The 12541-nt window shown below is 40.4% G+C and overlaps 1 protein-coding gene across 1 annotated transcript in view; it reads left to right on the top strand.

The window, feature by feature from the left end:
• Positions 1-8719, top strand: part of elavl4 (ELAV like neuron-specific RNA binding protein 4) — an 84542-nt gene extending 75823 nt beyond the window's left edge. Inside the window, 2 exon segments of the mRNA XM_084355479.1 lie at positions 1091-1129; positions 4051-8719. Coding sequence (XP_084211605.1) covers positions 1091-1129; positions 4051-4378 — 367 coding nt within the window. The 3' untranslated portion in view covers positions 4379-8719.
• Positions 8720-12541: the final 3822 nt, after the last annotated feature.

The raw sequence follows: 12541 nt of genomic DNA on the forward strand, positions 1-12541 counted from the left end.
ACTGGCCAGCTGTTGCTCAATAAGCCGTGGCCCCTGTCCATTAGGCCAGAGGAGTTAATAAGACATGAGACAGGCCAGACCCAAGTGAGGAATGAAGGTCATTGAGTCACCAAGCAGACTGCATCTATCCAAGAGGGCCAGCATTTCATACTGCCCACAGACACACACACACACACACTTACACACAAACTGCAGTTTACCCTGGCTGACTGCAATGGCTGTAGCTCGCGGGGCTCATCTTATTATGAAACCAGAACATTTCCCAAAAACTAACCCTTTTAGACAGAGGACACCCTCTGACTAACACTCAGCCATTCCACCCGACCTGTTAGCACTTAACAGGTTGACCCCAAGCCACAAAGACAGACATTCACAATTTCATGGCTAGTTTAATGTTCAGTTGTGTGTTTTTTGTTGGTCCAACTCATAGAGAACATACTCAATCATCATCACCTCTCCGCTCACCATTATTCAAATGCCAAACCATTACACTGACAGAACTCTGGATCATTTTTTTTCCTGTCATCTCAGGTGTTCTCTCAATTGAGACAACACAAATTAAAGACCATAGTTTATTTTTAAAAATCTTCTTCAAGTGAAACATCAATGTGGCAGCATGAATTGTATGGATACCCACATGCAATTTCCTGCACGTAAAACCAGTCATTTGCGTAGCACTATGGCAAGACTAGCATCCTCGTATGCTCCCGCCCTGCTGCCATTCGTGCTCCGTATGTGTCTGTAATCCTGAACTGTGACCTGTAGACTTGTATAACAATTAAACGGCCGTACCTACAGTAATGTCAATGTGCCTGCACCACTCTGCTCCGACATTAGCAAGTGCAGGGCTATGAAGGAGCACAGTGGCCGACCGAGCAAGTGCCGACCAAAAAGATGGTACTGTAGCTTCATTAACTGATGATAGCATTTAGTGGTGGGGCTCCTCAGTGTAATGGGCCAACTATAGATGGGTTTGTTTGTTCTTGAGTGAGGAGGACCATGCAGTTCCTACAGGGACTTAACATTAGTTCCATTGAGTGAGTCGACCATCTGCCCACCATTAACCCCAGAACCCTCCTTCTCTTTACAGGCTGGACAATTTGCTTAATATGGCCTATGGCGTAAAGAGGTAATTAAAAACTTCACCCAATGCCAGATGTCCATGTTGACTCAATGATTTTTCAATATCCTTTTTCTTCTGTTCTTTCCTTTAGTTTATGTTTCCTTGTATTTTTGCAGTCACTTTGCGTTTGACAATTCGTTCAAGGTCAACTGCATCTTTGGTTCTTTGATTTGTTTGGTTTTTTCCTCGTAAGCTTGAGTTGGTTTTCAAACCCTACCAACGGGTTAAGGTGTGTGAAAAAAAAACAAAAAACAGAAAACAATCAGTCTTTGTTTTCAGTGGTGATGAATTTGCTTTGTTTTGATTATGACAAGTGCTGGTGTTGTTTGGATTGTTTTGGGTTGTTTCTGTGTACTGAATGGATTTTGTTCTCTGGTGTAAAACTCCTAATTTCTAGGTGTGTTTTTTTCTACCGGATTCAGGTTCTCCGGCCTTGTCGACCTGCAGCTGTAGCTTGGGAACAGCAAATTTTGATTCTGACTTTGATTTTATAGCTATATCCCTCACACCTTTAGATAAAACCATGGTACGCCCACTATTAGCTATGTAACAAATCCTTTATGTGATAAATTTACATTTGTGCAGTGGAAGCCATAACAAACTGATACATTGCCTTCATTTCTTGGCAGTACTAGCTGAGATTAGGTAGTGTTGAGCAAGGACATTGGATGAGGCTGGATGAACCTGGATCCCTGCTGGAAACAGGAAATGCTGTTTCACTGCAGACAGCTCCAGCTTTGCTCGGCACTGCTCTGCTCGAATTCCTTCCTTTCGCCTCCATGTTTCATTTTGCTTTCTCGCTACCATAGGTGTTACATAACCTCGAGCAGCAGCCACTGTTGTGATAGATGTTTTATGTGCTGACGGTGGCATCTTGCATGTTGCAAGCACAGAGGACACCATCTGAAGTCATCTTAGCAACTCAGAGAGGAAGTTTTAGCTCGAGAGAAACGCACACTTAGCTCAGTGCCCTCACTCCGAGTCTTTACGTCATTTTCAAAAGGTGTATATGTGTCTATTTTAGCCATCCTTATTACATCAAGTATCAAGTCAGAAGTGCTTTTCACTGATCTGAGGTAATTATTTGAGAGGAAACAGAAGAACGATGTTGAGAGCTGGAGATGGTTGGCTTTAGAGAGGACAGAATAGATATCTGGTCAGCTACACTGTTGCTATGCAACCCCTGGTCTCGTCTGTAACACTGGTTACTGTTTGGTCCCGCTCTGATGGGTACGCTTGCAAGCACGTCTACATGCATGCACACAGTAACACACATGCACATACAGGCACACTCATCCTCACAGCGGCAGTGGTAGCTAGCCTCCAAAACCGTCACACTCCTGACACAAACCTCAGCTTTTGCATACAAATCACCACCAAGTTGTTGTTTTTTTTCAAGCTCAGCAGGAGAGGCCTTAAGGCAGCCGAGCGTGTCAGACAAGGCCTCGACGCGATGAGGCCCGTTACGATTCCGCCTCCTTAATGCTGGGGAAAATATTATATCGTCTCAACAAGACATTGAGGCCATGTAGAGATATGAGTGAAAGGATTTGGAGCCTATTATAATACAGTTTGCTGCTGCAGCCACCCCATGGTGATCAGGAAAATTCCTTTGTATCTCAATCATAAACATTTATAGTAGTACTTCATCTTGTCTCAATCTTACAGATAGATATATACTAATACTATCTGTTTATCTTGTATTAGTACAGCACATTCAATCAAAAAAGTCTAATCAGTGCAGAGAGCCCTCACCGCTGATAAGCTGACCCTCCGAGGCACTTGTATTAGCGTCCACAGCAACCACAATGGCCAGCAGCAAACCCTGCATGACTAAAGTCATGCAGGAAGGTCGTAGTGATTGCCGGCCATGTATAGTCGCTGGAGAGAGACGGGTGGGGGCCCTGAGCAGCAAGCAGTGCTATCGATCAGTGCCACGAGCTGGAATAGAACAGAATAGAACACCCTGCAGACTGCGGGAGGAGTGGGAGGAATACACTTTGTACCTTAATGTCAGTGGGCTGTAAAGTGCTTCCATTTTCCATTTAGTTTGCTCCTTCTTCCCTCCCTCCCTTTCCTTAAGAAAGCAGCCTACTCAGAGACAGCTGCAGCAAAGCGGAAATCTCAATTAAAGCACACCCAATAATGCCTATAGTCGTTTCTTGGAGAGAGGTGGCATAAGAAATGAACCTTTTTGTCTCATTTACCTTTTATTTAAAAGTGGGGATATTTTTTTCCTCCGTTCCCTTTCCTTTGAGCGGAAAGGCAATTAAGTGAAGTCAACTGAGGATTCAAATCTCTTGCATCACAAGAAAAAGGAGAAGATTATGAGGCGAATGAGAACAGATTTAGCAGGCTGGTGCATGATCTTTGATGGATTTCTAGCAACGGTTTAATTCAACAACTTCCTGCAATTTAGCTCCTAAAGGAGGCACTCAAGGACACAAAGAGAGAACCTTCGTCTGCATCTCCTTCAGCAGAATATAGCCCAGCACGCAGCGCTGTCGTCACTCCTGACAGGAGGCCTTTCAGAAGTGAGGAGCTCAGGGAGAATCTAGTCGTAGCTCTGCAGAGGCACACAAAGTCACGCATTTAGACGTAGACATGCATACATGCATCATCATTAGACCGTCGAACTGTAAGCATTTAACAGATTAAGTTTTATTATGTTATTTAATACGGCTGTAGGCAGTAGTGTATCATTCAGGTGAGCATCATGGCAAGCTTTCAGATTTGGAAGGAGGATTCTGTTTGAAAATTTGGCACTCAAAACCAAGATGGAGATAGGTTTTTCACCGGTTTATGGCCATTTCATGCACAATAGATGCAGACATTGAGTTTCACCATATGCCTTCATCTGGTCAATTAAAACACTCTTCTCTCCCTCCCCTTCTCTCTCCTCTCCCTCCATCTGCCTCTCCTCTCAGGTTCTCCCCAATCACCATCGACAGCATGACCAGCCTGGTCGGCATGAACATCCCCGGGCACACGGGCACTGGCTGGTGCATCTTCGTGTACAACCTGTCCCCAGATTCGGATGAGAGCGTGCTCTGGCAGCTGTTCGGGCCCTTCGGCGCGGTCAACAACGTCAAGGTGATCCGTGACTTCAACACCAACAAGTGCAAAGGCTTCGGCTTCGTCACCATGACGAATTACGACGAGGCGGCCATGGCCATCGCCAGTCTCAACGGCTACAGGTTGGGCGACCGTGTCTTGCAAGTCTCCTTCAAGACTAACAAGACACACAAGTCCTGAACTTTAACACGTAGAAGCAGTTGCCCCGCGACTTTGTCTGCTCCAAAATTGCCCCCAACCTCCCTCCCTCCCCTCCACCTCCACCCGTCCCTTAGCCCCTTCAGTCACTACCACTACCACCCTACTACAGCCATCCAACGCAGCAAACTCCAACCGGAACACAAAGCAACCGACAAACCATCAAACAAATTGAACTAGAAATGGCTTATATTATAACTTTGGACCTATAAGCCAATGTTGCCTAAGTATTACAAAAATGAAATGATGAAAATGTTCATGAGTTTTGGAAGCTCCTGTGATAATGCAGGCTTCTCTTTGTTGTATATTCTTTCTGTTTGTTGTGGTTGTTCAAATGATTTTTCTCTTCTGTGTAAACAGTAGCAAATCCCTGTATCCCCTTATTTCAGAGAAGAGAACGTCCTTTTTAGATTGAAACCTTTTCTCTGTCTTGATTCAGGATTTGTTTTTCTTTTGTAAATCCGGATCCACTGTCGTTAGTATTATATACCTCCCTGTCGGTGAAAGGGAGGGGGCTCTTTTTTAAATTGGTGAACCATTCATTCATTTTTAGTGTGTATTAAAAACTTCCCCTTATCGATTACAGACGGGATTCCACGATCCCCGTAACTCTGATGTAGAAAAAAAAAGAATTTCTAACATTGTTTTTGTTTTGTATCGCAAACAAAACATAATGTCTTTCCTCACAGGGGTTCAGGGAGATGGGGCGAGGGAGGGGATGGGTTAGCTTTCCTGACGACATGTTCAGTAATTTAAGAAAAAAAAAAATAACACTGTTGCCAAAGAGAAGATCTCTTTGCTTGGAAAAAAATGCGTTTAGAAAAAGATAAAAATAAAGAGAAAGAAGATCTATTTTTATAAATGATAATTAAAATAATAATTATTGAAGAATTTTTACAAGAATCTGGATTTGAAAAAAGAGAAAAATATTTTGACTGGCTAACTAGGGGGGGCCGGGGCGGGAGGGAGGGGGCACCACCTTGTCTTGTCGTTCTGCCGTGGTACTTTATAGGATCAAAGGTTGTTTGTTTTTTGGGGACTCCAAGTTGGCAGTGATTTTGTAGATGGAAGGTTTTGTGAAAAAAGGGATGCAAACTGAGGCAGGTGATTTTGGTAATTTTTCACATATGTACTAGTGCGTAATTATTCAACAGCGATACCCAAAAGGGAAGGGAGAGGGGTCTTTCCAAGGCCTAACCATCCTTATAGTCCAGAGCCCAAAGCAAGAAGACCCTTTGTCCACTTGTTTTCCTGTTTTTGTCATCAGTCAATATGGGATATCAGTAAATAGATATATACACATCTATCCATTTAGAGAGCATACTATACATTATCTATATCATTTTCTTCGCTCTGCGTTTGTGAACTTACATTTGAAAAGAACTTCCTTTTAGCGATCAACAGTAGGTGCTATACTACATTATTCACATATCTTAAATATCCAAGTTTGTTGTTCTATGTGTTGTTTAAAGAAAAAAAATACTTCGATGTTGGCATTGACTTGAGCTGCTGTTCTTTGTTTAATATTTGTTTATTGTTGGCCCAAAAAATCTGGTGAGACTATTTCTTTGCTGAATAACCAGATAAACGAAGTTGGGCCTTGTAAGAATCACTGAACAAAACTTTCATTTTGTATTTTGTTTTTTGTTTTTTTTTTTGGTTTGGCTTGCTGACTTTTAGGTTACTTGCTGAGCGTGAAACGTTTGTCAAAACTAAATGATGATTAGCTAGTTCCGTTAGTCTAGATATTTGTTTCCTTAAAAAGGATCTATGACAACTGTGTCTTTATTTGCTGTGTACAAATAGATGATATATATATACATATATAGTCTACATTTGTTTTACAATATCTACTGTACTATATGAGTTGTCACTGTTCTTTTGTTTGAGCTTGTCCTTTTCATATGACAACTTATTATGAAGTGGTGGTTCAGTTACTTAGAAAAACTTGTGAGGAAACTGTTCAATTGTTGTCATGTTGCTTGTGGAGAAAAAAAAAGATTTGGATTAACTTTCAGTTAGCTACCGCGGCAAAAGAAACCGAACAAAATCTTAGAAAATAACTGTATTTGTTTAGCAGTTTATTTACTTATCTATTTTTTAAACTATTTATTTTTTATTTATTTGTATTTATTATATATTTATTAATTGATTAATTTATCTGTGTATTTATGTATTTATTTGTTTCATTGTCTGTGTATTTGCGTGATTCTGGTACAGGGAGGGGGCGTTTCTGAGCAAAAGGGAACAAAGCGACTAGTGGAGAGGCTCTGCCAGTAGTCCACTGCACTGAGAGAACTTTTAGTACGTTTGTGCTTTGTACCAATATATCAAAATTACAATATAAAAAAATCTAAAAGTCAAGAAAACTGAAAAAAATGTCTGGAGGGTTGGGGGACGCTCTTCCCTTATTACTAGAAACAGTTACTCGCTATGCATAACCTAGTTAATAGTTAAATTTGCTATTGCTTTTTTCTTGTCTTGTTAAAATGAAATCTTTAGATCTTTTTCAATAAAGTTTAGTCTTAATAGAATGTTATAAACAGTCGTTCTGGTTCAATATAACCTGTGATAAGTTTGTGTAGTTCTAAAAAGCCACTCCGTCCACACCCTCCCTCCACTTACTACCGCTTTGTGATGAAACCTTATGCAAAAATGTGGGTCTGAAAGCATAGTTTTCAGTTTTCAGTAAAAACATTTTATATAACATTCAGCTCTTGGAGGCTTGGGCAGATACATTTTAAAAGGAGCAAATGCCCATTGTTGTTTGAGGGTCATTCATTGCACTGGACTAAATCGGTCGAAATCACTTAAGAGTCAAAACTTATTTTTAAAAAAATATTCATCATGTTTTCAAATGACATACCAACAAATCTTTAAAAATGAGAAATTGTTACCATTGCACACCAACTGTTATTTAAAGCAGTTGTTGCTATACTTAAGAAGTACTCTGGAGGTATGAAAAGGGATTGTACCGATTCTATATTTTATATACTCTAATATGATATATATTATATATTTTGAAAGGTGAAAGGTAAGGGAATGGTTCCAGAAGTATAAATATACGGAATTGGATTTTTTTTTTGTTTGTTGTGAAGACTTGAAAACATGAAGGAGGTGTGTGGAGAGCATTTTAAACACTCAGACGCATGCTCGCATAAGTACATCCTTCTCTCTCACACCTCAGTCATCTGACGGGCCGGGTCATCTTATATCATCATAACTATCCAGTCATCATCTGCGCCATCCAATCACATAGTTTTCTAACGTCATAACGGCAACAAACCAACCAACTCATCCACCCACCCGCCAACAAACCAGACCCCTTCATGCTCCCCGCCGCCGTTGGGAGCTTGAATTATGCAACGACCCCAGTAGAATGTTGTTCTGATGTGTGAACTAATTTCCTACACTGTATGACTTTTGAACTCTTACGATGCGTGCCTGTGTTCCGCCTAGACCCTGTGTGCACGTGTGGGAGTGTGTGTGCGCGCATGTGTGCATGTTCGTATGCATGTTCCTTTATGTAATTGTGTGCGTGTTGTGCGTTTGTCCTCATATGTTTGTTAGCGTGGAGTGCATCCAAATGTGCGTATGTACAGTATAAACATATGTTCAGTGTTTGTGATTATGTGTGTGTGATTGTAGTGCACATATACACAAACGTATATGTGTGTCTCCCGGAGTGCATGTGCGCGCGCCCGTGTGCCAGAGGTAGCCGTGTGGTTTGTTCGAAGTGTGCGTGTGTGTGTGAAAGTGTGTGTGCATGTCAGGGTGTTTGAAACATGGGGCTGCGTCACCTCGCTCTATGCCCAACCCCTATGGCTCACACCATCCCCTGTAGCGCCTTATAGTGGCAGCCTGCCAGTAGGAACAACGCAGCCAGTAGTGGAGGAGGGAAGGTGAACAGAGGAACTAGGCTCTTCTTGTCAGTTTTCATTTTCCTCCTGAGACGTGTTTGTTTACTATCTGAAAAATCTATAAACGAAATCTTTAAAGACAAAAAAGACGAAAAAATGTTCACAGGGCCCCATGGCCGCGGCTCTCTCTACTCTCTCCTGCTTATGTTATTACTTAACAATTATCAATGATGATTATTATGATTATTATTGCTATTATTCTTAGTATTCTTATTCTTATTATTAATCCAATTACTGCGATGAATGACTTCATGTTATCCTTGCTAGTTTAGGTCATTTCTGAAACTGGAAACAAAATAAAAATCTTGCTGTAAATGTTTGTTTTTTCTTTTTCATAAAACTGTTGTGTTTGAATTATTTGTACTTTTGAATGTTGGGACAATAAAATGAGGTGTTAAGAGCTTGGATGTTTCTTGTCGTGATGGACATCTTCCAGATGAGTTTAATGCTGCTGTAAGTGATATATTTTTATTTAAAAAAAGACATTTTCAGGTTTCCCAGGTTTTACACTTTCCCGCTGCTTGCTGCTAGAGGGGATTGCACCTACAGCAGCTTTAAAAATCATTCTCTAAATCATTCGTTTTCTTTATCTACCTCTCTGTTGCTGGTTAGAATTAATAAGGAACACCAATAAGGTATTTAGACTAAATATCTAAATTAATGTTGTTAATAAAAACTGTGTCTTATACAGTATCTTGTAAGTCATTGTAGAACTACACTGTAAAATTTGACAAAGTGACTATACTTCAAAAAATTGAGAAAACCAATCACCTCAAATTACCAAGGAGAGATGTATAAACGTTTTTGCTCGTTCATGTTAAATTTAATAGTCTACTTGTTTTTCCTGACTTTTTTTCAAGTAAAGTTAACTATAAAAATGTTTAAATTTAATCGATTGGTCAACCAATCAGGATGAAAATTGACTGCAACTTGAATGATAGATTAATCACTCAAGTCATGCATCAAGGAGAAAATCCTAACATTTAATTGTTCTTATGTAATTCGATGATTTTTATAGTTTTTTATCATTGAAAATTGCTTGTTTTCCAAAACCGAAATGTCTTAAAATTGTGATTGCAATTGAAGTTGACGGTGTCCAAAACTCAAAAATATTCAATTTGAAGAAGTTGTCCCTGTCGCACAGAAACTGAGGACAGTTTTTAATTATTTAGGGCATCTTATAAAGTAAAACAAGCAATCAATCCAAAAATGATCAACATATTAATCAAAAACATCATTACATAGATAATAGTTGCAGTCGTTGTGTATTGGTCCTGTATCTGTCTCTCAACGTAGAGGCAAGATGTCGTATTAGTAATACAAGATGAAAACTAACTGCAACAGTAAATCACAGATTTAATCTGCGTTAACTGTGACCTTTCAGCTACTGAGGGACAGTCACGACTATGAGGCGGTGACGCTGCAGACATAAAAACGCAGTGCTGATCTCTATCAGCCCTCTGAGGAGCCCCTATAGGACGGCAGAGAGGAGTCGGGTGTAGCTGTAGTGTGAGATCACACTGCCCCCTGTATTTTCACCATGCCGCCTCTCGTTGAGTAGAGATATCTGTGCGCTTTTTTCTCATTCCTGATGTTAGAAACTTTATCAGCGAGCCAATAAAACACCTGAAGCAAAGAGAGTAAGAGAAAAGCCTGAGAGGACAGAGAACTGCTCACTGCCGCAGACCACATCTGTTCATCAGTAACGATGTTCTCAGTGTACTCTGTAATGTCCAGTGATGTGAGCCCGGCTTTACGCCTTTATAATCAGAATCACACCAGAGAGCATTACAGCGGTTGTGCAGGAGATGATGGTTGTTAGACTGTGATGTGTCTAGCCACTCTTGTCTTTCCTCTCCCGTTGTTAGCAGCTTAATGATCCTCCACTCCCATCAAGGCCAAAGTAGATCGGGAGGACACGAGCCAGCGTGTGCTCTCACATCTCCTTTGAACCGGCTCCTTGGAGTTGAAAGGCATCGCCAGTTCAATAAACAACTGTTGATGATTTCAACTTGTGAGGGGTGTTTTCTGTTTTACTCTGCTGTGACTCAGACGTGGATGAAACAAAATGCGGCGTGAAAATCACTAAAAATATCCGAGGCAAACACTACGTTTTCATCCCAAAGGAAGTGAAAGTGCTCTTGTTAACAGAGAGCTGTTGGGTTTAATATGGCTCACTTCTCACCATAGTCTGTCACCAGGTGCAACCATATGATACTGCCTCTCAGTTTCTATATAAACCACTTTTCATCTGCCTGGGTGAGAGCTGATCACACTCGCTCCATGGTGTGAATGTCAGCATCCTGCCGCGCTGTGATGTAGAAGGCAGTTCTGCCAAATGACGAGCATGAGCCTCCCAGTCGGAAGCATATTATTTCATAAGGAGCTACTTGTCTTTGACAAATCTTCCGTAGTCAAATGTGTGCGGTGGGGGAGCTGTTGTTGCCCTCTAGCTCTCCTTGGTACACACTCTGACATTAATGGGATACCTCTCCTCACCCCTTTGTCCACTTTAGAGATTTCACAGCGCCTAATCAAAAGACTCTCAGCTTCACTGCATGTTATTTATTAAGTGAGCTGCATTCAGATGAGTGTGCAGTCCACTTCATTTTCTGCTCTGACATTAACACACTGATCAGACTGATTGGTTTAATTATCAAGTTGGTTTTATGGGTTGTGTTGCTGTGTATAATGTGCACTGTTTATTTGAGTTGGTCTTTGAAACCGACTCCTGTTGTGCTCCATCTTCTTCTGATTGCTGCGATGTTTAGATATCTAGATTACAGCGGCTTTTTTCCCTCTATGCCTGGTTTTATCATCGCCGTGAGCAAAACACACTTCTGCTCAAGTTTCAGTACCCTTGATTTGAAAAACTTTTATATGAAAAACAAGGTCACTGATGAACTTACAGGCCTCATAGTGAAATCTATAATAACTTTCACAGATCCCCTTGATTACTTCAGATGCATTTACTGTAACTCTGCAAAACTGGTTGAGTTTCCACATGATTTCTGCGTGCCACGTCATCTTTGCCTGTTTTTATAGAGAATCTTAGAGTGGTATTTCTGATATCCAGTCCGGTAAACACCTGAAACATTCTTGCACCAACTGAAAAGCTCATCACAGTCCTGTGCACCTCCCACACTGTAAGACACTATTTTATTTTTCTGTCAATTTCCTGTGATATTGAATGAATCAACAGTAAAATGAACAAAAACTACCCTGTTACAGAACCTGATGGGATACACAAATTGGACTGAATGACTGAATGTTATTGTGTTGTGAACATTGTTTTCCTCAGGAAATTGTTTAGCAGACGTGGCACAGATGCATCTAGTCTTATGATTGATGTAGTGAGAAGATGAGTGTCTAAACAGTCACCAAGCGTATTAAAATTATAGGGCAACACTTTAGTATAACCGTCATTAAGAAATGGTAGATTTATAGTGAAATATGTAAGACTTAAAGTTTGAAACATTTGAAAATTAACTAAAAGTCAACAGAATAAGAATGAACAGTGTTTACGTTATGTCAAAGTCGTCTATGTATTGTGTCACAGAGATGTCTACCAAAGTCAGCACACTAAACAGCTAGCCACTTTGAACCTGAACAGTCAGACTCACCTCAGGACTGTATTCCCTGTTCCCTGAGAGGTTGCTGAGCCTGGTTCTGTTGCTCACTTGCCTGCTTCTGGTTCTGGAGCCAATTCTGGCGACGCCCCTCCTCCTCTCCCTTGCACTCCAGAGCTCCTGTGCTAGCTCCAAACTCCCAGTACTGGTAGAGTCAGCTGATAGTCGGCTACTTGAGCTAACTAGCTAACAACAGCTACAATTAGCAGTTACTCAGCTGATATGCGGCCCCCTTTATGTTTGAATTATGAAATCCACAGGTTTCCAATTGTTGCGTATTGCACCTTTAATCGTTATTTTACTGTAAACAAACAATGAAATGCTTTTTAAACCATGTTATTTATTTATGTTTATAAGTATCAGTTGCAACTTTTACATGTCAATCTTAATATTGTTTATTGATAAATTATACAGAAATGATTAACCATTTACAAAGTGTTATACACATCAGATGAATGTGTATGGATTGTATGAGTAACAATTGCTTAATAAATGGTTTATAAAACATTTAATTGTTTATGCTGACATTTTTATTATAAATGTACAATAACAATTACCTTTGTAATGTTCCTTCAGCTGACATTTAAAAACACCAG

This window comes from Pagrus pagrus (genome assembly GCF_965226575.1).
Source record: "Pagrus pagrus genome assembly, chromosome: 6".
NCBI classification, from domain to species: Eukaryota; Metazoa; Chordata; class Actinopteri; order Spariformes; family Sparidae; genus Pagrus; species Pagrus pagrus.